Source organism: Ischnura elegans, chromosome 8 (genome assembly GCF_921293095.1).
Source record: "Ischnura elegans chromosome 8, ioIscEleg1.1, whole genome shotgun sequence".
NCBI classification, from domain to species: Eukaryota; Metazoa; Arthropoda; class Insecta; order Odonata; family Coenagrionidae; genus Ischnura; species Ischnura elegans.
Window position 1 is genome coordinate 70,882,224 of NC_060253.1, and position 25,289 is coordinate 70,907,512.

General features: G+C 37.7%; 1 protein-coding gene across 6 annotated transcripts in view; it reads right to left on the minus strand.

Annotated features, from left to right (window-relative positions):
- LOC124163718 (calcitonin gene-related peptide type 1 receptor-like) overlaps positions 1-25,289 on the minus strand; it is a 510,985-nt gene that overhangs the window by 8,800 nt on the left and 476,896 nt on the right. For all 6 annotated transcript variants that reach the window (XM_046540792.1, XM_046540791.1, XM_046540787.1 and 3 more), the window contains 2 exons: positions 15,988-16,232; positions 2,004-2,224 (listed from right to left, as the gene is read on the minus strand). In XM_046540792.1, the coding sequence (XP_046396748.1) occupies positions 2,004-2,224; positions 15,988-16,232 (466 nt within the window). The remainder of the gene's footprint in view (positions 1-2,003; positions 2,225-15,987; positions 16,233-25,289) is intronic.

Consider the following 25,289-nt stretch of genomic DNA (forward strand, 5'->3'; position numbering starts at 1 on the left):
GGAGTATGGAACGGTTGTCGGAGAGTCGGGCCATCCCCGGTCCTATCTCATTGAGACGGGTAGTGGAGTCATCAGGAGGAATCGGGTGGCGCTGACATTAGCTGAACGGCAGCCGAGTATTTCGAGTGATTATGAAGCATTTTTTCCAGACCTCGAGTCTACAGCGAAGAGCCACAGCCCACCAGAGACGGGAGTATTCAGGACGAGATACGGACGACTTGTGCGTCCCCCTCAACGATACACTCCTTAGACCCGTTTCCCTGTTCCTTTCCCTGTTTTATTCAGTGTTTTTTCAGAAGGAGAGATGTGGCGGGTTCGTCGCGGAGGCCCCATTTAATGACAACCCCGGATAGACAAGAACTTTCAGGGTTCAAGGCGAACCCTGATGAGGCTACAACGCACCGGGGCCCGGAACCAAGCCAGGGGCTTATACGCCAGGAATCCCGGGGAGGGGGAGGAGAGAGGAAGGAAAAAGGATGGAGACGCCGTCGCGATCGGAGCCCGCCGGCGCCTCCAGGGAAAGGAAAGGGTTGGAAGGGAGGGAAAGAGGGATTAAACACTCCAGTGCTATGGAAGCAAAGGAGGCCCAATCTAGCGAAACCATGCCTGCGCAATTTCTCTACCACCAACCCGAAGAGATTTTTCTATGAGAAGAAAAATCCCAATGAGAGGGACAGTGGGAACCCCGGATAGACAGCGGGCGCCGAGGTCGCGGAGCTGCGGGAGCGACGGATATAAAAGGCCGTGTCTTGCGGCAGACGGGGGGTTATTTTGCTGTAAAGCCAGACTGTGTAAAGTTGCTTGTTGGCTACTCAATAAAGAGGCCGAAACCCGGAACAGAGTTACTTATTTTTACGGCAACAACACAAATACCTACATTTCAGTCTGCCAATTACTAATGATGATTTCAACATTCAGCATTATGCTACCGAAATGTATTGGAGACTAAATGTAATGTGTGGTTTTTTGTTGCGCGCAATTTGGCAACAAAAAAATCCGTGTAGCAATTTACACATCTCTCAAGCTCCCTCCAGCAAATTTCTCAGTACATGACCATATCTATCATTGTATATGAATCCATGAGATCCCAGATTCTGGAATGAATAGAAAAAAAGGAAAAAAATAATAAGAGATAAATTTAAATCAAAAGTGCTAGATGCAGCATTGGTCATACGTGGTAAGAAGAAGAAATTAAAAAAAAAACCTGGTGTAACACCAATCGTCAAAAGTTTCATCAATCAGGAACATGATTAATCACAGTAATAAGAGATGAAAGATACAGATAGCAGAATTAATTTTGTGAGGAAGATATGGTTGAGGTACACGAGGCAAGTTTATGATTATAAAAGTACAAACAAAATGGTAGTAAAGGAAGACAGTTTTAGAGATAGAATGCCATTAAAGCAATAGATTAAAAAAACGAAGAAAAATTAAAGCATGAATTAGTCTCTAATTTACATGAAATATAAATGCACATAAGCTCTTGATAGCGTTATCAAGTTTATAGGATTGATTGATGCCTTTTTATGATCGCAAAGTTCATGATGCAAAATTTAGCATAAGAAAGCCTGCCAGTCTACACTTCTTGGTAGCATTACTTATTCAATGAAGCAATCATTCACACGACCAATTTGCATGTACATACATACCATAGGCTTATCACTGCTTTCAAAATCTCATGCATAGTGACAAAATATCGTCTATTTGTGAGGTTTATTTGTGGAATGAAGAAATGATAGATTAAAAAGTAAACTTTTTAGGATTACACACAGTGTTTATTAAAAGACTCAACCGGTTTTGACCTCTTTAGGTCATTATCAAGAGGTGAACTCTTGATTCACTTCTTCATAATGACCTGAAGATGTCAAAACCTGTTGGGCCTTTTATTAAATACTGAGTAGAATGCAACAAAGTTTACTTTTTAATATAACATATCATCATTCTCATAATTGGTAATGATTGAATAAAAAAAGGGATTTCGATAAGAAATTATTAAATTTTACCTGATACGATGCCACTATGGCAGAAAGGATTTGGTAGAGGGCCTCTCCTGGAGCGCCACTGTCTGGTCGGAAAGGAGTCAAGATGTACTGCAGCCCGAGGAGAGGGATGAGTATTAGCGTTGCTCTCACAGCCTTTCTCGAACGACGGGCGGCAGCTGCAGCAGAGGAAGACTGCTTTCTTCCAAAAGATCCCCCTCCCCCACTCCAGCGGGTAGCTGAGCCTATAGAAGAATGATCATCCAATGGGGTTCAGAAGATTAGAAAAAGCTCTAGCGATGCTGCTTTTTTTATAAAAATAATTTTATTTTTCGACATCGATTTATTTCAAAACTTCATGGCAACATTGGGTTTTACAATGATCAATATATCATCAGGCTTCATTCATTACCAGGAAGTTACTGTTATTGTTTTAAAATGATATGTAAATTACAAAAAGTCTCGCCAAAAAAAAAAACAAAATACAACAGTCATTTGAATAAACCTACCACTCAGTTGCACAAAGAGTTTGTTCATGGTAATGATTTATCACTCACAAGGAGACATCGCCAAAGTGATGTTCGGGATCTACATGCGGATGTTATTAACTGAAACTATATAGGTAAGATAGAAAAAGTGTCACGGCTTTCTTCCACATAGGCCCGGGTTCGAGAGATATTCGCTTGTAAAGATTTCGCGCAGCATGACATCCCTTGAGTAATCGCTACCTCTTTACTACGGCCGTGTTTTTCTCTCTTCTAATTTTTGAAATCACTGTTACATTTTATCCCCATTCGTTTTATTTAGTTACTTCGCGATTTTTTAAATTCAATATCAATTTATGGATTTTAAACGAAACTCCGAATTGTGCCTTACCACGGCGATTACCACGGCGATCCAGATCCTGAACATCACTTTCGCGACGTCTCCTTGTCAGAGGAAGTCTCCAGCAGTGAAGACAAAACTGTTGGTGCATACATTTTCACTCTTTGGTGCGTATTAACCTAAAATAACATATAGATGGCTAAGTTCTAACTACACGTGTCTTAAAGTTTGGCCGGTTTGACAAAGGTATCTTAAACAAAGTGTAATCACGTTAAAAAAATAATATTCAAGCAAAACGCAACTCTTTGTTGGCAAGTGTATGCTTCTTTTTCAGTTTTATGAATTTTTGGTTCTTAAATTTAGCGCACAATTATGAAAAAATAATCGTTTTTTTGCTCTCCTGAAAAGTTGCTATTTTGAGATACGTGTTGTTCGAACTTAGCCATCGATATGTATCGTGAACATGGAAGTTTAACCATTCATAAATATCTTCCAAAGGACCAAAATTTGCTTAAAAATATAAAAAAAAGGTTTCACTCCAGTACAGCAACTGACTATTCAAATTTCCGCTTGGCAGAATACAATCTCAAACAAACTTTATCTCACACTACCTTCATGGTCCCGCTTTCCTTGAGCTTTTCACTCCTGGTAAGACGCATGAATGCAGTATGCAACTAGGGTATATTATAAATGTGTCCAAATTTTATATAAAATGAATATTCATATAAGATCATTTTAACTTTACTATAATATGAGCATATTTAGTGAAAAGTTGTAACGGGATTCAAGTGGAGAAAATATACAAAATCACACCTTAAGCCTAACAATTGATGGCCTGAACAAGCACAAAAAGTCATGCTCTAGGTGGTGAAAAACTCACATCGAGGGAATTAAATTGCACAACCTTTAGCTTAAGAAGCAAGGCCAAAGGTCATGGCTTTCAGCTGATCCTATGGGAACTTGAGCAGTTGTTGTTATTCTTTTTTGCTGAGGTCATGGACACTGAGGTTGGGAATATGCATTAAAATTGAATACTGAGTCCATGTTACCGCTGTTGGTCGTCACCGATTGTTTAAGGTAATTGACTTTCCTTAATAATCTTTGATTTATGTCATTTGATGATCATACTGCCACATTTAATACTAGAAAGACCCCAGTCTACTTCTTTCATGAAGCATAATAATGTGGAAAGCATTCATTTCATCAAATCGCATAAACTATTGGCCTATCGCTGCATTAAAAATGCCGTGAAAACAATCGGGTGGTTTCCAATTATTTTTTTATTTCCTGAATTGAAAGATTATTACTCCTGGAGTGCGCATTTCAAGCTCTTATATTTTAAAATGACGATATCTATTTTTCGCGATTAAACGAAAAGTGAAAAATTTCAAGCGCGCGAAAACGCGACGGCTAAGTAGGAATGATGGGAAGAGTCCGTGTGACGTATTTCTGGTTCCAGCTGTCGGCGTGTGAGGTGACCTTGGGGCGAGGCTTGAGCGCTGATACGACGAAGGCTGCTAGCAGGTAGCGCTTGGCTTAACCCATTTACGGCCAAAGGTGCGAAAACGCACCATTTTTTAATTAGTTCGTGAAAAAATATTTACACCGTTATTTAATAGTTTTTCCATGGTAAATTAGCCTTTAGATGGTAAACTTATTTTTGAAACCATTTTCTTTAATAATTTTGACGTGATTATTTAGTTATAATTTTTCAAGTTTACTAAATTTCTAGCTCATCGAGGGCTATCTACTTAATATTTTTTTACGAGTGCACTAAGAATATTTATGAATCCTAATACTAGTATTATAAGTGTACTAATAATGCTTAATTACTCAGATTTTTTAAAACCAAATAATATATTTAGAGATGTACAATTTTGACACTTGTATATAATGGTGCGTTTTCTCACCTTTGGCGTTTGGGGGTATGGCGGATTAGGACTGAGGCACCGTACCGAGAGACAAATGTAGCAAACCTTGGTCACTAATATTGTACGCCGCCCTGTAATTATTCGGTGAATCAATTTGATCCCTGTTGGGTTGTAAATATCATAAAATGTACTTTCTTATCTTATTGGTCTCACAGCTGTCGTCTTCTAAAATGTGGCTTCTTTTAGCCATTGTGTACTAATGAGCAGCTCGATTCCCCGCCACGAGACCTATCGGTTTTCAACTGTGTGTAATGTACTGTTTCTCAAACAGCGCTGGTCATTCAAAAACGGATCACTGCTATGTATAGTTCAATGGATTTAACCTTCAAACACTCGAAGAAAGCTTCAAGAAGTTAGTCTCATTGGTCTATTTGCATTCGTTAGGTATGACGGGTGTAAATGGGTGATTCTACATCTTCAATATCAACGTTTCAGGCGACGTAGTAGTGAAAAAAAAATAACTTTTTCATTTCATCAAATTTTCCGAGACTACTGTAGGTGGATAATAAAAGAAGGTGTATGTCCACCCAATATATCTTGACCACTTTAGAGGAAACCCTGGATTCTGTGAATGACGCCACGGATGTTGTCTAAATACCGCCAGACGTTAAGAACTTGACTGATGAAGAAGACGTCGATGATAACATTTGAATTGCGAAGCCGATTAACAATGACATCGCGGTAACATTGCAAACGCATCGAGGTGATGGCATAGTGGAGCACCGGCTGAGTGCGCAAGAAGAAGAAGGAAAGCCATCAGAGTACCAAAAAGATATCCAGTCGTCTGATAAAAGGCAATTATTTCCAAAATGGAAAAAGGATATTGATGCTAAGTTTTTGTGTCGTCCAATATCAAAAGAGAAGGAATATAACGAAAAACTAAGACGTGAATTTGGAGGTATGTCTCCATCTGACTTTTTCTTCCGATTTCTTGATGACGAGGTTTGGGAGGGAATGGTAAATTTTTCAAAAAAAGTAATATATGCTACTTATCGCAGTAGGCATCAGTTACAATTAGTATTGTAGACTTGAGAAGTGTCTTGAGATTTTGATTCTCTCTAGGTATCATGTGCTCCTAAAGCAGGACTTGTCTAAAGATATTATAAAGATAAATGGGTTGAATTAGTTCGTCAAACTATGAGTAGAAGGAGATAAAGGAAAATATCCACCTTTTCTCTCGACAAAACGGACAAATGTGCAAAGCTGAGACCAATATTTACTATGCTGAATGCTAATTTTTTGCAGTTTGGAATTTTTTCTCATAACCCTCCTATGGATGAGCAAATGGTTCCGTATTTTGGACGCCACTCAGCGAAAATGCTGATACAAAATAAACGGGTTTGATTAGGGTTCAAATTATGGTGCCTTTGCTCTTTACCTCATTCAATTTGTCTTCGTATGCAGGGGCTAAATAAATCAAACTCTAATGGAGTGAAGGTAGGATTAGGAGCTATCGTTGTTTCATATCTCTTGAAAATAATTCCCGATATTACTCAGCATCAGTTATTTATTGAAAACTTCTCTTATTCCTTTCCTTGTTCCAAACACTGAAAGAAAGGCGATCCTTTGCAACTTGAACCACTTGGGTAACTGGAAAGTGCCCGCTTGAAGACTAAAGCTTTTGGAAAAAACCTCTGAAAATTGATCATGCTTTTGACGAGGAATCTGAATTGTTCGCGGTCAAATGGAATGAAAACTCTGTTGCAATTGTGGCCAGCAACAAATAGCCAATTTGCCATTAGAAAGAAAAGGCATAACTATTCCCCAGCTTCTGCCATTCCAACAATCCCACTGGTGCATTATACACCACGATAATGCAAACGCGAATAATAGAATCAAAATCAGAGGGAAAAAGTGGTGATGGACATTGTTTACTAATTTACTGGAAAGTGTGTTAACTAATTCATTTAAAATCTATAGGAGGGCCAGTTGGCTCAAAATGTCTCCAATTGATTTCTCAAAGATCATATGACGCGCAAACGTCAATCAAAGGTGACCGATTCAGTTATGGCAATCACTAAGAAATACATGCAGAAGGATCATCAAATCCGAAAAAAGACATACCTTCTCGTAATTCTTTACTAGTAGACACTAAAGAAGATGCAGGTCATATTATCGAGAAAAAGGTAACAAGGAAAGATGTAAGTAATGCAATACGCACAATGTATATTTTTGGGTAAAATGTAATGTGCTCTTATATTCAAATAATTTTCATTAATAAAAGGGATTTTTTTATAGTATGAACGGTTACTTAATGATTTTAAATACTAAATTATGCGTTTATATGTGTTTATAAATTAAAAAGGTGGAAAAGAAAAAGATTTTAGTTTTTCACGGTATGTTAACCGAAGTACCCACATTCCGCCAAAGGTGCAAAAACGCACCATTATTTTTTTGGTATAAATAAATTTTTAGAGCCTCAAATTTTTCAAAATTTCTTTTCTAGTATCTATTAAGACTAAATATGATGATAAATTCAAATATTTCTACCGAATATTAGCCTTGGCCGTTAATGGGTTAAATTAGGATTATTAATACCTTATCAAACGAAGAAAACTTTCCGGCCTTAGCCAGTTTTAATAGGTGATTATTAAGACATGTTTCCCTGAGCTCTGTGCCTCATGCATGCATTGGTAATCTCAAACGATGTAAAAATCCTATCCTCTTGTGTAGAAACTAGGTTCCTGTGACGTCACGTGGAGTGGAATCGCATGGGCGCCAATCTGGCCTTTTTCAAATGAGGTTAAAATTGACCGTTGCCATTCGTCTAAACCGGTATTTCTAAAACCAAATAATTTGTATATTATGAATACACTAATGGTGGGTAACGAATCCCAATCAATGCCTTTCGTTTTCTTTGATGAAGGAAACTACCCTATTGTCAAGGCAGTGACCAAAAAGGGCTCGATCACCATTAAGAATCGTAGGTTGTGAGAATATTTAAAAGATTGAAAAGAAAAGAATTTTTTCCGTTTTTATACTGGTCTTCGTCATTTTTAGCTGTTCACTGCGAAAAATCTACGGTCATTTCCCTTTATCAGTTTAGTTGATGACGTCACAAGCACCTACCGAGCGAGTCACCGTATCGAAGCTACTCCTCCATCTCGCACACAACACTCACGCGGTCCGTTAATGGGAAAATTTGAGAAAGTTTGTGATAGGCGATCATATTCTTGACTACATCGGAGGAAACATTTAAAATTTCCCCTCCATATTTTGGAGCAAGGTGATGCAATTACACACTTTACGTTTAATGCGGACTGGTGACTTTTTTTAATGTCGACAACCAGCAAATGTTGCCAGCAGGATACTCATTTCCACTTGGAGGGCAAGGTTAATTTTCTCCCTTTGAAAACAGTTATCAATTCAAATTTTCGAAATACAACGCCCACTGGTGGTATGCATTGTTGGTTAATTTTGAAAAAAATATACGAATGACATTGATCGGGATTTGATTTCTGACTTTTATCCTGATTCTTTAATCAACGCAAATTGGTTTTCACGAGACACAACAAAATTTCAATAAAGTACGAGTAAAGAGAGATCTGTAACTGTCAGCTGTTGTCAACTATAGATTGAAAGTTGACTATTAAAGACTTTAAGAGTCAGTTTTTGAAATGATGCACCCAAATTTTTACCATTTGTTTGCCGACCTTACCGTATGAACGTCAGGAATAAACCTTGCGAAAATTCCACATAGAAAAAAATCATTCGCCCTGACCGGGATTTAAGCCCGGATATCCCGGATTCCGGCCGTATGCTTCATCCAGTTAAGCTACCGAGCCGACTTTCCCCTCTGTGCACCTGTCAAGGCGAATGATTTTTTTTATCTTTGTAATTTCCGCACACTTTTTGCATTGCGGGTGACTCCGTAAAGTTTTCACCATGGCTACTCCCGGTATACTTAAATTAAAATTCGGAAATAAAGTTGTCATCTCATTCAATTTCGTTTTCGAACCAATGATAATTATTGGCAACTCATCGAAATATAAAGACTATTACGCGTGGAACGCCGTGCCATCACGCATACCGCTACACAAGTACGTATACCATATTGCCTCCGTTCAAGGATCGTGAAGGCTTAGGTACTAATTCTTCCGTGTATGTTCTCCGCGTCGTTGTAACTGGTGACAGTTTCTCGGCCTGCGCCGTAATTTTCAGAGCTCATCATGATGCCTGATTGCTATGGATATGGGAAAGTGATAATGATTAACATTATTTTGTTTTTAAAGCAACGCTACGATTGAAAAGAGAATATCACAAATTTCCCATTGGTACCTCGGTGATAAGCTTTTCATTTTAACATGAGGAAATTTCACAAAGTTGCGCCACAACCATTGAAGTTTTCCATATATTCTAGTTAAAATATCTTTAAGTTCCGTTCTCTGCATTTCTTCAGGGTTTTCTTTCGCGTCAGCTTGTTTGTGGACAACCGTTTCGCCACCTGGAACCTGGCCACGGAACCGGGCCACGACATCAAATTTGAGGAAAAGAAACTTTTAGTTAAGGAGTGCCGATACTTCCCAAGACAAATCAGGGAAGCAATAGAAATTCAAAAAAACACCATTGAACTTCAATAGAGAAGATGGATACTTCCTTCATAGCGCCTGGAAAAGAGTCATCAAAGAGAGAGCCAATCAGAGAGAAGCGCCCAGTCAGACAGCCAATCACAGTGCAGCTCTCATCCAGCCCACAGTATAAGCGAGGCAGAAACCAACAGCCGACACCTTCGACCTGAAGACACTGGCAGGATAACCAGCGAAACTGTTGTCCACAAACAAGCTAACGCGGAAGAAAACCCTGGAGAAATGCAGAGATCAAACCATCGCCGCGGAAACCTGCGTTCTAACATCTTTAAGTTCCATGTACCACTAATAGAACAAATACGTATAATTAAAATATAATGCACATGGGTAGCTCTTCGTATAAATATAATACGAATGATTAAAAAAAATATATTATACCACCGTATACTCTCTTATTCATCACTATACACTACGCATTATGTAACTCACGAAATTATACAAATTTATTTACATCAGTCGTAAACGTAGAGCTAAGGAAAAATATGATTTTGTCATACGACCCATTATACATTAAGCGTTTCATATATTTTGATTTTCCAAGGTAGAATCTTCCAAATGGGGATTTCCATGATTTCTGGGAAATACGATAGTTTAGTGGTCCCTATAACCGAATGAACATATCTGACGCTAAAAATCATAATTCGAAAATTTGCCACATTTAGAAATATATAGTTTGAGTTAGCGTTGGTGTGCAATTATATTGACTTTTTTCATTGAATCAATCATTGTTTAATTCGTCAATTATTACTTTTCCGGACCTAACGATTCCATAAGACGAGAGAACGCGTTTTCCTAATAAAACATAAAGTTTAGAAGAGACTAATATATTATCAACCATGGCTCGGTGGCAGTGAAGGATATCTAGTGTACTTGAGGAGGGTGGTAAGATATATTTAAGTGTTAACTGTATGAATACAGTACACAATAAAGCTGTAACTAGCGTAACAATAATAGATTCAATAGCAGCAAAATAATTTAGCCTTACAGAATGTTGGGGAGAACGGAAGTCCAGATAATTTTGGACAACGCTAGAGGTTAGTCCAGGCAGTATTCAAACGGATGATGAAAAGAAAATTTGAATGAATTATGGATGGATTATTGGATAGCGGAAAGAAAGTGGTTGAGTGATATACTAATGAGCAGGTTCTCTTGAATATTCTATTCTATTGAAAAGTCCTATTGGACCCGACCTTTTCGGTGAGAGGATAGTACCGTTTATTCCCTGTATTGACATAACTTGAGGGCCCAATAAAGAAAAATATGTTAAAAAAAGGATTGAAAAATAAAAAGAATGGAGAAATAAGAGTGATTAGGATTCACTAGACTATACCGCAGGTAATATATATATATATAAACGCTTTCCTAAATATTTTGGAACAAGCTACTGTAATTACATTCGTTACCTATAATGCGGCCCTTTGATTTTTGGAAAACACCTACCAGCAAATATTATCAGCAGGATATTGATTGCCAATTGCAAGCCAATGTTTATTTTCCCCTTTTGAAAACAATTATCAAATAAAAATTTCGAAATTTTACTTCCTCTTTTGGCATCCATCGTTGATCAATTTTGAAAATAAAAGTTCGATTTACATTGATTGGCATTTCCTTATAATATTTCAATATTGCCTTCCCAGTAGAAAAAGGTTTAGTTTTGTATTTAATTGAAAGCTTTGCAGGTAAATATTGCCTGATTTGTGGTTGAATCAAATAAACAAGAGGAATTCACCAGAATATACTATGGAAACATGGGGTATAACCGAAAATAAGTTTTACTTCACCTCTTTCACTTATTTAAACCCAAAACTTTATTATTCGCTGCAATATTTACTTCTTGATCTAGCATATATTTTAAGTACAGTGATAGAATTACGCAAGACGAGGACAACTTATTTTTTAAAGGAGCTATTAATTATTGCCAGGTTTATCCAAATAGCACACTGAATAATAAATGTGACCGTTTCAATTTAAATGAGAAATATTTCTTAATAATATGTCAATTCTTTAAGATTTCAAATTATGTTATGCTTGGTAAATAAATTAAGTAGGAGTTATTAAAAATTATCAGCTTAAAATAAAAATGGAAATCATTCAAGGCACTAATCGCGTTATTGCGTTGGATTAAATTAAAATAATTAAATCCATTGGGTTACCTACAAATGAACTTTTCATAGAAGCATTCCATTAAAAAAAAACTTTTCTATTCTCTCAGATTTAAATGAGTTGCAATAGTGTAGGCGAGAAATTAGATTTAAAGACGTTATTCAAAGGAAAACTGAGAGTTAACATATTATTTTTGAGCAATAATAACTGAGAACGTGTACTCAAAGCAAACAATAGTGGAAAAAGCGAGGCAAGATTTGTAACCTTTAATTTGTTTTTTCCTTTCTCCTGAAATATCAATTAATGTGTCAAAAACATTTGTGAAAACGATTAATTAAAAATGAGTCTTCGTAACAAATGCTAAAGAGTAACCTTCACCAAATGAATTTTCACGAAGCAAAATAGAGATTTGCTCGAGCAGTCAGCTCTGCTCTTACCATTCACTGTTTCAATTATGGTTAAAATCGGATGTTTGGGGAAAAAGAGATGAACAAGGCAAGCAGACTCTTTATAGAAAAGGGTGCATGCACAATTAACTAAGAGCAATTTTGATTTGACAACAGGAAATGAAAAAAAACTGTGCCCAGATTTTAACTCCTCGTACGTTTTTTGAAACGAGTAATTGCACTGACAAATGGAATGAAATCCGGAAAAAGAGATAGAAAGACGTGAGTTATGGGGATTTAATATTTAAAGCCTCTTTTTAAACTCCCACGGCTACCACGATGGACCTTTCAATTGGACTTTGACTACCTCGAGAATATGGTTAAGTTTATATTTAACGCCATCCTTTACCCAACACAGCCGCTACTAATGACAACCAAGTAAACTTCCTGGATTCTCATGTACCTCTTTGAGTAGTACGTGAAATTTAGGATTTGAATTTCAGCGCTTTGTACAAGTCTATTTTCTACCGAAATATGCAAAAGGTCGTGTTTGCATTGCTTTCTGTGATAACATTTCAAAAGTGGGAGTCGGAACATGTTAGCAGACGAAGGCTGTGGTCAAGATAAAACAATGTTCCCACGACTCGCCCTGGGCCTTATTCCAGAATACAAGCACGATAATTTTTACTGATTATCATAAAAAGAATTCATAAAATTATATTTGCTATCGCATTGAAATTTTAAGGGTGAGTGGAGGAAATACTTGTCAACATTTTCCTGTATTTCAAATATTAAAAAATACATCTGCGGAATTATTTTCAAATTTGGGAGCACGAAAATTTCTTCATGGTTATTTTATAGAACCTGGAAATCAAAATATGATATCATCAATTTTTAGCGAGTAATCTTCCATTAAAATAGTCCAATCTAGCACGAGGACATGAGTCTTGACTACTGGTGTTCTAACACCACCAATTACTATTAAAGCACCCTCCAGGGTAGTTTGTAGTTGTTCGTTAGGGTGTTGCTTATTTTTTCTCGGATTTTTTATTTCCATTTCTTAAAATATGCTACGAGGGGCAGAATGGATATCCTAAAAATTTTAGCCCGTTTGTTTAGAAGTTAGAGGTCGCTCAAAGAGCATAAACGCATTAACATTTAATTTTTCCTATTTTTTGAAATATCATCACGTTCAGATGAAATGCACAATTTTACAGTTCTTTAGGGCCAAATCTCGCTCCAATTTTACGTCCGCTCAACAGTTTTCCAGGAATACAATACTTTTCCGCGAGCTACAGCCGCGCATCACAGCCCTGACGGCGAGATGGTCGCTCGCAGCCCGCGTTCACGGTCAACTGATAGGTCCTGCGCCCCTCACTGCCTTTAGAAATCAAGAATCCGAGAAAAAAATAAAAAATAAGCAACACCCTCTTGTACGTGTAATGAACTCGCTTTTGCCTGCGGCCTTTTCTGGTCACTTCGTCAGTTATGACAATTTTGTCCGCCGTTTGCTCCTTCGTTTCGTTTCACCAATAATATGTAATCCTACTTAAATTGAATCTTAGGTAGAGTGACCATATCTTGGAAGGGACAAAGCGGGACACAGCGTACCTAAGCATTTTCGCGCGCGAAAATTTTGGGGTAGGGTTTTAAATTTTAAACATTGCCCTTTAAAATGATCAGGTGATTTAATTATGGGAGACTTTCAAACATTAACTTTATTGTGTTGTTTACGGTTAACTACATTTAGAAATTACAAAAAAGACACTAACGCCGTAAATGTCGGATACCAGTTTTCCTCCCTCCATATTATTTCGATTCGGTATCAGGATAGAGACAGTAAGATAGCTCACTAGCACCATTGGTGGCATAATTATTTATTATTGTTTTTGTCAGGGTAACAAATTTCTAAAAGGATGCAAAATTAAAAGTTTCAGTATTTCACACAGATGCAAGTCAAAAACCAGGATATTTGCTTGTCCCGGGGAAAATCGCGGGGACACCGGGACAAGCGTTCTGAAAACGGGACTGTTCCGGGTAAACTGGGATGTATGGTCACTTTATCTTAGGGATACCAAACAGTTTTTTTTTGTTTTCAGACTTTCTGAACGTTACAAGATGTGGACTTGTGGCTGCTAGAATAACTTTGGCGACATAAACAAGCTTCTCCACGATGTTCAATTTCCTCATTACCATTAATTTTTGACCCTCAATGCTCCCAAAAAGTAGAGGCATTAGTAGTAGATTTGGCAACACTGTAATAGAAATTTTAGTGTTTCGACAATTTATCCAAGGGTTTCAGATGACTCAGAGGGGGTTGATTGTGTGTCATGACATTAATATCCGTAGGAAAATATTCACTTTTACTGTAAATGGAGCAACGGAGGATCCAAATTGTAATTTAAAAAATTAATTATCATGAGTGTCAAGAAATCAAGGCAGCATAGGGGTCTGCGCAGTTTCATACGTCTTTTCTCATCTTTTTATGCTTGGAAATATACTTTATTGACTTTTCATTTTTTTGCTGTAATTTTTTAAGCATACTAAAATTTTTGTGACATTTTTTTTAGTGTATCGCCCCCACGAAATTTCTGGTACCCCTACCCTAGAAAATCCTCCAAAAATTGCCCTAGTATCCTCCAAACTTATCTGCAGAATTTCTCAGCTATGGAGTTTTCCCGCTAAGGATTTTCGCGCAAAGGACTTTCCGCAAAGACTCTACCTACTCGAAGGCTCGGAGACTCTAAGTCTTGGAACTCTGCCTCCGAACTCTGCCATCCGAACCTACCATCCCAATCTGCCATACCATCAGTTCAACAGTTATTCAGCAGTTGAGCGGAGAGATATCTGGATTTGGAAATCCAGGGGAAAGTTGGTGCTGAGGCTTAATATGCAGCTTGGAGTGACAAGTAGTCCACTTTTCATCGATCAAAACTCTCTCTCCCTCCAACACCTCATCCTACCATGTATTTCCCCTCTTTGACTTCCAATGGCCATCCATTGGTATGTCCATCACTCCACCTGGCAGTGGTCATCACCGAGAAGATTGAGGAAAAGGAGCTCGCCTTTACTCTGATTCCCCTACCACGCTTGAATAACGAGTACTGTTTAGGAGTTTCCTGACAATACGGCCGGTGCCGGGAAAATTCTATTGTTTAAGCTGACCGGTGCGCCACGGCGTATTTAGTGAAAAGTTGTTATCGGATTCAAGTGCAGAAAATATACAAAATCACACATCAAGCCTAACAATTGATGACCTGAACAACGAAAATGAGTCATGCTCTAGGTGGTGAAAAACTCACATCAAGGTAATTAAATTGCCTAACCTTTATCTTAAGAAGCAAGGGCCAAAGGTCATCGCCTTCAGCTGATCCTATGGTAACTTGAGCAGTTGTTGTTATTCTTTTTTGCTGGAATCAATGACACTGAGGTTGAGAATATGCATAAAAATTGAGCACTGAGTCCAAGTTACCGCTGTTGGTCGTCACCGATTGTTAAGGTCATTGACTTTCCTTAATAATCTTTGATTTATATCATTTGATGATCATACTGCCGCGGCGTCTGGGGCTGGCTGTTTCCTCGCCCCCGAAATAACCTCCCCTGCGTTGCCCACCCTTGCGGCGCGCCGTGTTCGATCCTGCTTGCTCTCTTGAATCGTCTTTGGTTGCAGTCACATCTCTCGACCTCTGACGGCGATTCTCAACTTAGTTTTTGGTGCTGACAAACTCACCTTTTGTACTTAGTCCTTCGTATTGGTTTAGGTTCATTTGAGAACATTATTTCTCAATTGGTTATTATTGATATACTTCTTATATTGAATATTAATACCTTCAAATGATAGTTAAATGAACATGACATGTAACTTTAACATAATTGATTCTCTCGCTGGTTTTTATTCTTGTCTTTGTGGAGATTTTCTCTCACCTGCTCAGTGACAGATGACAGGAATTCCCTGTGTCTGGGCTTACGTTATGAATTACCACGATTTGAGAACGTAACGCCACATTGTCTCAATTTGACTGCAATTAATTTCAAGAGTAACTTGACAAAGTAGGTATTCCTTAATAAATATTCCATATATGACAGAGGGTAGAAGAAATATGGGAATTTATAGTGCCAATATTTAAAGACGAACTATTAATGTAATCTATAGATAACACGACGTGAGAAGACTCACCGTTGCTCTCGCCGTTGTCCAGGGCTTCAGTGTCCCGGCTACGGCGGGAGCTCTTGCCGCGCCTTTTCCGGCTCCTTTCTGGACGCGTGGGCGGTGAGGGAGGCTGCGCCATTCCCAGTGGCTGGTCCTTGAGTTTGGTGAGTAGTAGGCGCACGATGTTCACGAGGAACACCAGGTTGGCGATCATGGAGGCGCACACGGGCCCAGACAGCACCCACACGAAGCGAGTCTCCTTGATCCAACAACTTCGGTTAGACCATAAAGAAGTAAATAAATAGACACAATTAATTTAAGAATACAAAATTGGAGTATTGTAGTTACAAAGAAACTAACGAAATATGTTTGTTTTTATTTATTTTTGATGAAGTTTGATATTTAAATTGGAATAAGAATGTGTTATCTTCGTTTTTTCGTATTTATCAAATATATAACGAGTGTTTGATGATTTTTTATGCACTGACTGTCTTAGTGTCTACGTACTTATATTTCTTACTTTACATATTCAATTCAAAATTTAGGTGGAAGATTGAGTGAAAGCAGCCGTTTGATTTAAATTGAAAGAAATACTTGAATTTTGTAAAATTTTCACAATAATGACATTAAATAGCAATTATTTATGAGGGCTTCAATAAACCATGAGCATTTACCATTCACTTTTCTATTGGATTCGAAATATAATAAAGTGTTAGCATTTAACATTCACTTATCTATTTGGATCCAAAAAAGTTTCCTTAAGCCAATATAATTAATTAATTTATTGAAGGTCCGGTATTATAATTTCTGATTAACGCTAACCATTAGATGATACAGCCTTCCACTTAATCTTTCAGTGGTCGAAGGTTTTGGCCATCTTCTGTATAAGATCAACCTTCAAGTTAACCTTAACTTTCACGTAAAGTGCTAACCTGACATAAAAAAACCGGCTGTAAGAGACTTATTGGCACCTGTGATGAAACGGTACAATTCAACTCCGCCGCAGGCGTGACAAAGACATTAATTTCCATAGGAAAATATTCACGCGGATTAAAAATGGAACCGCGGCGGATCAACATTGTTTTGATCAAATCAATTGAGAAATTTTTAGCACATATTTCATATAGATGGTATTTTTGCAGATTGTAATCATGCATTGCACAAACAATAGAGGAACGAGGTTTGCCACATTACCTCTGATAGCCACAGACCTTTCATGGTTTCAAATTAATGTGACAAAAACGGAAAAATTAATCAACCTTATGAGCATCATGGGTAAAAAAATTCCGGTTTCGGGGTAAACGATCATTTATTGAAAAATGTTTGACGTTACCATGGCTTAAGGATTAAAATTAAGCAATATACCGGGAGAAGGGGCTCCATGCAACGGGGGAAATGAGAATATTGTTTATGGTAATCACAAAAAAGAGGAAAAGCGAAGGGGTGGATGAGCAGAGGAATTCTGTTAAAAGGAGAATGTTGAGAGGCATAGAAAACGGAGAAAAATGAAAATTTTGGGAAACTCGTGTAAAGGGGAGCGAATATAATGGGCAGAAAATGGAAATTCCACTTAGAAAAAGGTCATTACGCTCATCTGCATTGATGTCCAAATACTAAGCGGTGAATAATAGCTAGAATGTTCTCCACAAAATTAGCTATCAGAGGATATTTATTACGGATGTAACCTCTTGAGTTCTGGGCAGGCACTTAAAAATGACCCAAATGTTTTGCCACTAAAGGAGAAGATTGTAAGGAAATAGGATTTTAACAGAGTAAAAAATAAATGAGCGAAATAAGACTAACTAATTTAGAAACCTAAACTTCGAGAACTGTAGTAAAATTAAATTTTTAGCATAAGTTATGAAAATTAACTTATTAAATATCACCCTTATCCGTTACGATTACGACAACGCGATTACATAGTCAAGACCTGGCTGACTGGATTTCCTTGGTGACCACATGTTTACAAAGCCATGGTCTGGAATTATGGATTAGGATGGCATACACAAATCGACTTTGCGGTTCCCATTTAGTAGTGGTCCTTCTTTAATGGCACTAAAATTCTATTGATTTCCATTTTATCGTGAAAGAAGCTGAGATAAAATTGTAGGCATAGGTCTCAGGGGTTAGGACTCGAGTCAATACCTTGCTTCTACCCTTTAATATTTAAATGCCAGGCGTCTTCTCATTGGTCCGTCTTCCCAGACGTTTTTCTTTTTCTCTCGAGTTCGTTGGAGCACTCTCACAGATGAGTTGGATAGTTGGTAACCGTCTACCCTATTGAAGGTTATAATGTATTTCATATTATCTGTCGCTTCCTTAATGATGCGTGGATAGCATCAATATAGACACACGCGGTGTATATCCCGTAAACCTAACGTAATTTAGCCTACTCCGTTCCTCAGTTGAACTTCCTTAATTCGAAAGACATGAAATGCAGAATGAAGGAACGCCGAAGGGCCACCAGGAATAGACGCTTTCGCTAACCCGCCATCTCCGAGAACGCATCGGAAGGACCAACATTCAATTTGGACTTCAAAAAAGCTAAACTCATCGATAGATAGAAGCAATACTATCCCCAAGTCATACGAGAGGCTATCAATACAGGCAAAGCACCTAATTTCAACGGGGAGGACAGCTATTCGCTCTCCAACGCCTGGAAGAAACTCTCCCATAAACCAACCAATTAGGACGCACCTGGCCAAAACCAGGGTCAATATAAGTCGGGAAAAAACTTGAATCCGACACTTCAAACCTGAAGACGCCTACTGCAACTCCGGTGAAACTGTGGTCACGAAGATGAATCAACGCAGAGGACAACCTAGAAATCTAGCTGAGTCTTCCTTAATTAAACATCACTCGTGAGGTTCAGTAATGTTCTCTTTACCAGAGCAAAATCAAAGTTGTTTGTCTGAATTCTCCGAGCAAACCGTAAAACGACCGAAAAATAACTAAGCGAGCATTCTCCAACAGGGATGCAAACACTGGGTGGGAGAAAAGGGCGCTGTGAAAGCACACTCCGCGGTTCAATGGAGGCGGAAATGAGACAGCCCCCTCTTTAGGGAAGGGCCTGGATTACGAGCGCTTCCTCGAGGAAAAATCTGAAACCGAGAGTGCGGGATTTCGACCTTCTTTTTTTTACCTCCTGGATATGATGTTTTAAATTCGAGATGGAAAGTTGCCACGCGATGCAAAATCTGTCCCTTAATGGCCATGGTGGGGGCGATATTCGAAGTTCGCCGAAATAAATGGAGGTTTTGTTTCGGTGAAACGAAAATATCTGCGATATATGCCCCGACCAAATGAAAAAAAGGAGCAAACCAAGGGGAATATAAAGAGTAGGCCCTGATTTTTGTTTCCATTTCGGTTGAACTTTTAGCAGTTTTCAAAAATGTCCGCAGTGTGACAATGAATGCAGAACGATCCAGTTTTTTAAATGGTGGAGTATGGTATTTTCTTTTGCGAGGAATAACATTGAAAATCGATGAATTTGATAGTCATGCATTCAGGATAATGAAATGAAATTTTGCGGTCAGAGGAAATCTCCCTCAATACACAACTACTAATCATCTGAGTAAAAGCTTAATAGGATTCAATATAAATAGGATCTTTTAAATATTTCTTACCGAACCGTCTGTCGCGTCCAACCGGATTTAATACGTTTATATTTTTAGCACAAATTTCAGTGCATTTAACCATTAATTATTACATATTTCTCTTTTTAAAACTTAAATTATAAATTGCATTTTATGTTTCTTAGATATGTCTATCTATGTTTTAAATATTTATGCCTAATTTTAGTTTTTGTTCGTAATATACATGTATTTTCTTAATATGAATTCTATGCTGAGGATTTGAATTGTACAATACATTTTTCTTGTAATATGGTATAAGGGCTTAAGCCCGTGAAATTAATGTATTATTATTATTATTGCTATAAGTTTTATTAACAGCCCTGATTGTAGCTTATTTCTCCGTGAAGTTCGCGTCGCTTTCACGCCAGTGACACTAGTGGCGATTTTTGTAAGCCCATGTAACTGCCCGGTGGGTCACAACTCACGACACATTTAGGGGCGAACTTGAGCATCCACGTTTGTAAAATTACTGGATATAACATTGCTTCTCTACTGACCGAACAATTTTTATTCCACTCAAGCACCATGGAAATATTCAAATAGGAAAAGTTTTGTGGATATTTACTTTAGCCCGCCGAAAAATTTAGCGATATTTATTTTATCAAAGAGAAATATTTAGATTTCTTGAATCATTGAGCCAAAAAAATGCTCCTGAGTGGGGATAAAATCAAAACAGCCGAGCAAGCAATCCATGAACTGGATATATCGTGGATTTTGGTGAAATAGCTCCGTGCCTGTATCACAAACTTGCAAGATTTCGGTCTAAAAGTAGTGTTCTTAGCTGAGGTTTTATCACGAGCATGTAAAGTGGCAAAGAAGAGAAGTACACACTTTATTTTTTTCTCCGAAAAATTATCGTTGATACTGATGATGGCCAGACGCGTGAGCGGAATAAAATGGAATTTTTATATTATTTACTTTAAAAATAGACGCTGCCTAAAAACGAAAGGACGTTTATTTTGCAAACAAATAAAAATAAATATCCTTTTTGCAATTTTTCTCGTTACAGTACAAAACACTCAATTTGTTTCTTAATTAATCCTAAGCCTGTTTAAACCTGGAATTTAAAGCTGCTTTTGCGTAAATGGCTGTGAAAACTTTCTATGTCCAGTTATCGATCTACAATTGGGCGCTTTAACGTGAGGATATCAATTGACTAGACCATTGCTATTAACGCAAACATACAATCCAACTTGAAATATCTAATTATACAATTTAATAGCCACTGTGGGAAACTGCCGAAATTTTCCTTTTTTATGCCAAAACGAACTACAGCCTCTCCTTCCTTCTGACAGGCTTAATTAACATTCATATTTTCACGTCGAACATTTTAATGTGAGAAGATGAAGGAAAAGAATTAACTTAATAATTCAAGCTCTACCATCTCAGACTTTTGTCCATTTACTTCTTAGTCACTCTCTCTATAACATGGGAATTTAAGGAACTAAAACAAATTAAGATCGTACTTTCTTTTGCAGCGGTTTTTAAACCATACATTTACAATATACTACTGAGTAAGTACATTTTCAATTCCATTTATATCCTTATGTCTTATCCACTCATGCTAAGTTAATTGTATTAGTCTCATAATAAAAACCGACAATACGGGGAATAATTTCAATTTATTGTTGTCACTTGTCATTTGGACGAAATAATTGGCATTAGCCGTGGATATTAATGTCAAGACTCTTTATTTTGAACGCATCTACAAAATCATTTGTTCAATTTCTTGCACGCGATAACGAAAAGGTGCTATAAGTATGACAGGCTTAAAAATTCTGACGTAATTAAAATGTTGACCTCTTTGATGCATAATCTTTTTTTATTCACGAATTTTTCCTCTCCAGTTATGTAAGCTCGCTTCAGTATACGGCCTTCAACTCACCAACTCGCAAAAATTGACAGCTACTCAGATCCACCACTCCCTACTCCCTCCCAATACTAATTCCAAGGTCCAATTTCCTCTAGTGACCGGTTTCTTTCGATCATTTCGATTTCCTCCAAATTTATTCCAACTTCCTTTCGTCTACCGTTCAGCCAACCGCTTTCCCTTCGTCCTCTTTCAGACAATTTTCCATCTATATTCTCCATTTCCTTAGGTTTATGGTCCTTGCATTGACTTTAATCCTCTCAAATTGAATACGGTAGATGATTAAGACCCCGTAATGCCAGCATACACAGCCAGCATAGTGTATCTCAGTGAATCCAGGTGAGCAGACGGATCTACAAAAAAGAATTTTTATTGAGAGCTCATGCAAGGGGTCTACATAGAGGAGGCCCCAGCCCGTTCTCAAGAAGTTAAAAAATAAATATGATAAAATAAGTGGCAATTTAAAATAATGCATGCCTATTTATTAAACAAATAATTTGTGATTGTTTTATTTTTATTAACTCATAACTTGAATACCTTTTAATGTGAATATTCTAAAATTTATGTAATATACGTTTGCATCCAATTACAATTAGCTTACAGAATTTTCATATTTCTTATTTTCTTTAAAAATTGCTTGATTATCATGATAAATCAATTGATATCCATTACCACAATTCCAATTTTAGTAGTGCTTACAAGTTATCGAAATTTTTCGAAAATTTTGTCGGTAAGAGGATTAGTTACTTTATGCATGCAATTGAAAAAGCGTCAAGAAATATTCTTCATTTAATTATTTCAATATAAGCGAAATTAGCTAGTTCCGTCTGAAGTATTTGATCGTAACTACACTGAAAAATTGCGTAGTGTTAAATTATTTCCGATGAGACAGCAACATTCTACAAAGAAGCGTCTGCAACAGTTGTAAAGCGATATTTTCAACGTTTAAGCGGTGAAATGAAAAGGCTCTTCAGTTGAGTGTCTCCACTTCAGTAGACACTTCATGCTACCTTTCACTCGAGTGATGCGGACGACAGGCCAATGGTACGGTGCCCAGCAATTCGAAAAGGCACTCTGATCGGAATCTACGTCCGAAACTGGACCTGTTTGAAATCACAGGAAGAGACAAACTATGTTCACCGTCGAATAGGCGAGAGCAATCCTACAACCGTTCGTGAGGGAATTATAAAAACTGTAGTGAGGCGGTGACTTTTTTTTGTACACACACCGTGACACAGTTTTCTCCCAAGTGCAAGAATCCAGATCCAGAGTAAAAAAAAATGAGGAGTATCCTCCGCCCATTCTGTGTCCACTCAGCCGCCAAAAAAGAGAAGAGAAGCAACACAAATTGGAATGGTCGGCCCCCCATTCCGACATAACAGCAGACAGTAAGAGTGCAAGCGTTTATTTTTGGAAAGCCTAATTCAACGAAGATAATACGCGATATTTGAAGGGAATAGGAATTATTACAAAAGTTATACGATGCCTAAAATATATTTTTAGGCTACCATTAGTTGCTCTTGTCAATATTAATAGCTTTAGGGGGTAACCCGCGTCAATAATTAAAAATGACCGTTTCCCCTCTGACATGGGAGAGGAACCGTAGGTTATTTGTTGTAGGCCAAAGTTGAATTGTGCTAAGCAGTTATGATTTTTGTATTTCTATGCCTGTAAATGTTGGCAATTGTAATTTATTCAGGTTCAAAATTGAATTTTTGGTATTGAGCCTTTGCAAGGTATTGCTATTAATGGTGTCTGAGGTCATTTCTGTGATTTCTTCTGCCAGAGTATATCAAATCATGGTGTAACAATGAAAATAATGGAGCGCGGAAGCTATAGCGATTTGATTAGTAACTCTACTTTATAAAATTTTAATCCCTTCGGTTTAGTGCCCTTTAAAATACAAAACAGACTAATTTTCAACATTTAGACTACTATTGGACCTCAACTAATGGCATAGAGCCATGTCTGCCATATCTTATTCCATTTATGTTCTTTAAGTATCGGCAAATGAAAAGGTATACTTCATTTATCGTCATGAACACTATTAAATTACTTTTGGACCTCTCTCGGTGTTTGTATAAGTTGGCACTTTCAACTAAAACAGATATATTGAATTTTATGGATGAAATCTATTAATTCGTGCAATGGAAAATATATTACCTTCGTTGATAAAGATATCAGTCACAAACGGCCTCAATAAGATCGTTTCCGTCACTCGGAAGCCCTTTTGTGCTACCCACTTCACTAAATTTACTGCATTGTTGAAAAGCGTTAATGGCTATAATGGCAACTGGTTCCGCCTCTAGCTGTATTTAATTCATAACCTCGCTCATATTCATCCATTTTCCATAATTTTAGTACACATACCGTGCCAGCATTGCAAATTATTTGTTGCTTCTTACCAGCTTCTACAGCACCACATTAGTGGTAAAAATATTCTAAAACTTACCAGCTGGCACATCACTTTCCGATTCGGAGAAACGGAAAGTCATTTATCGAGAACCTCCGTCATTTCGGCAGCTCCCGGACGAGTTCCCGTGTCGGAAAGTTCGGATAGACCTTATTGGATAGCTCATTCCGAAGTTATGACGTCATTCCGAGAACCAGCCACGAACTATCCGATAGATTGGCTAACTGTATAGGGCTCCTGAAAAGCGACCACAATTCCTAAGCAGCGATCAGTTCCATTGTCATTGCGTAGGCCAGTGAAACCGGCGTAAAATGCCCGGAGAAGGCTGAATCTCTTACATTTTTGTAGATCTCACTGTACTCTTGGCAGCTTTAATGGATAATTTCTCTTTACGCTCGGAGGAATAAGAGGAAAGAACTTCTTTTCCGTGGAGACTAAAGTAATTGTCGATGATGCTCCGTTACCTAGTGATAACGAAACTAAAACACAAAAGTGACGTAAGTGAAATATCGATTATTTGAGAACCGATATTTTTTGCATGATAAGCCGCCTGCTGAAAACATGGTTTCATTTTGTACTGCTAAGGATTTGCGTGTTCCGGAAATAAGGTCACGTGGAAAGCGTAGAAAATGGAGACCGAACTCACCTGCTCACGTACAATTAAAATGCCTTAATTTCACGATGAAGTGCATACTCCCATTACGGTTGCCCGTAGGATGAAAACAACAATCATCATGTGGTAAGCTTGATGGACATTTCGAGATGAAAATACACAATATGCAATGCTATTCTGCATTTAAAATAATGAGTAAAACTCCGACTCGGGTTTCGATGACTATGCAAAACAAGCAAATGCTATTTGAATTTAAGCTTTACCTCCGAAAATAGCAATATTAGGCCTTTACAACGTGGTTTTTAGATAACATTTAACAATCAAGTATTCACAAACATCCATGTCCTGGGCGAGGGTAACTTATCCAGGCGGGACTCGAACCCGCGACCTTTGATTTAGCGGACGATAACTTTACCCCGCCGCCACCGATGCCGGCATTAATTCTCGGGTTTCCCATGGAGTTATCTTGGTTGCATGATTACAACATTTAAACGACTAAGTCTGCCATCGTCTTCAGAAGTAGAATTCTTTCCTTAGTGTTCGCATTTTTTGAAAACATGGCTCAATGAGAATTTCTCCCCTGAAGTCAACGGCAAACTTAGGCGTAGTAACGTTCGGAAAATGTATCCTAAACATTACCCGGTGGAAAATCCGAGAAATATTCTTTTAAAGACATCAGGATTGCGCTTAGGTAGCATTTATAGAATTTTAAGGAGTTGTAAAGAGTAGGAGATGGTTGAAATGACACACAAAGATATAGTACTGCCCATCTCATTTTTTTTACAACTCTACCACACG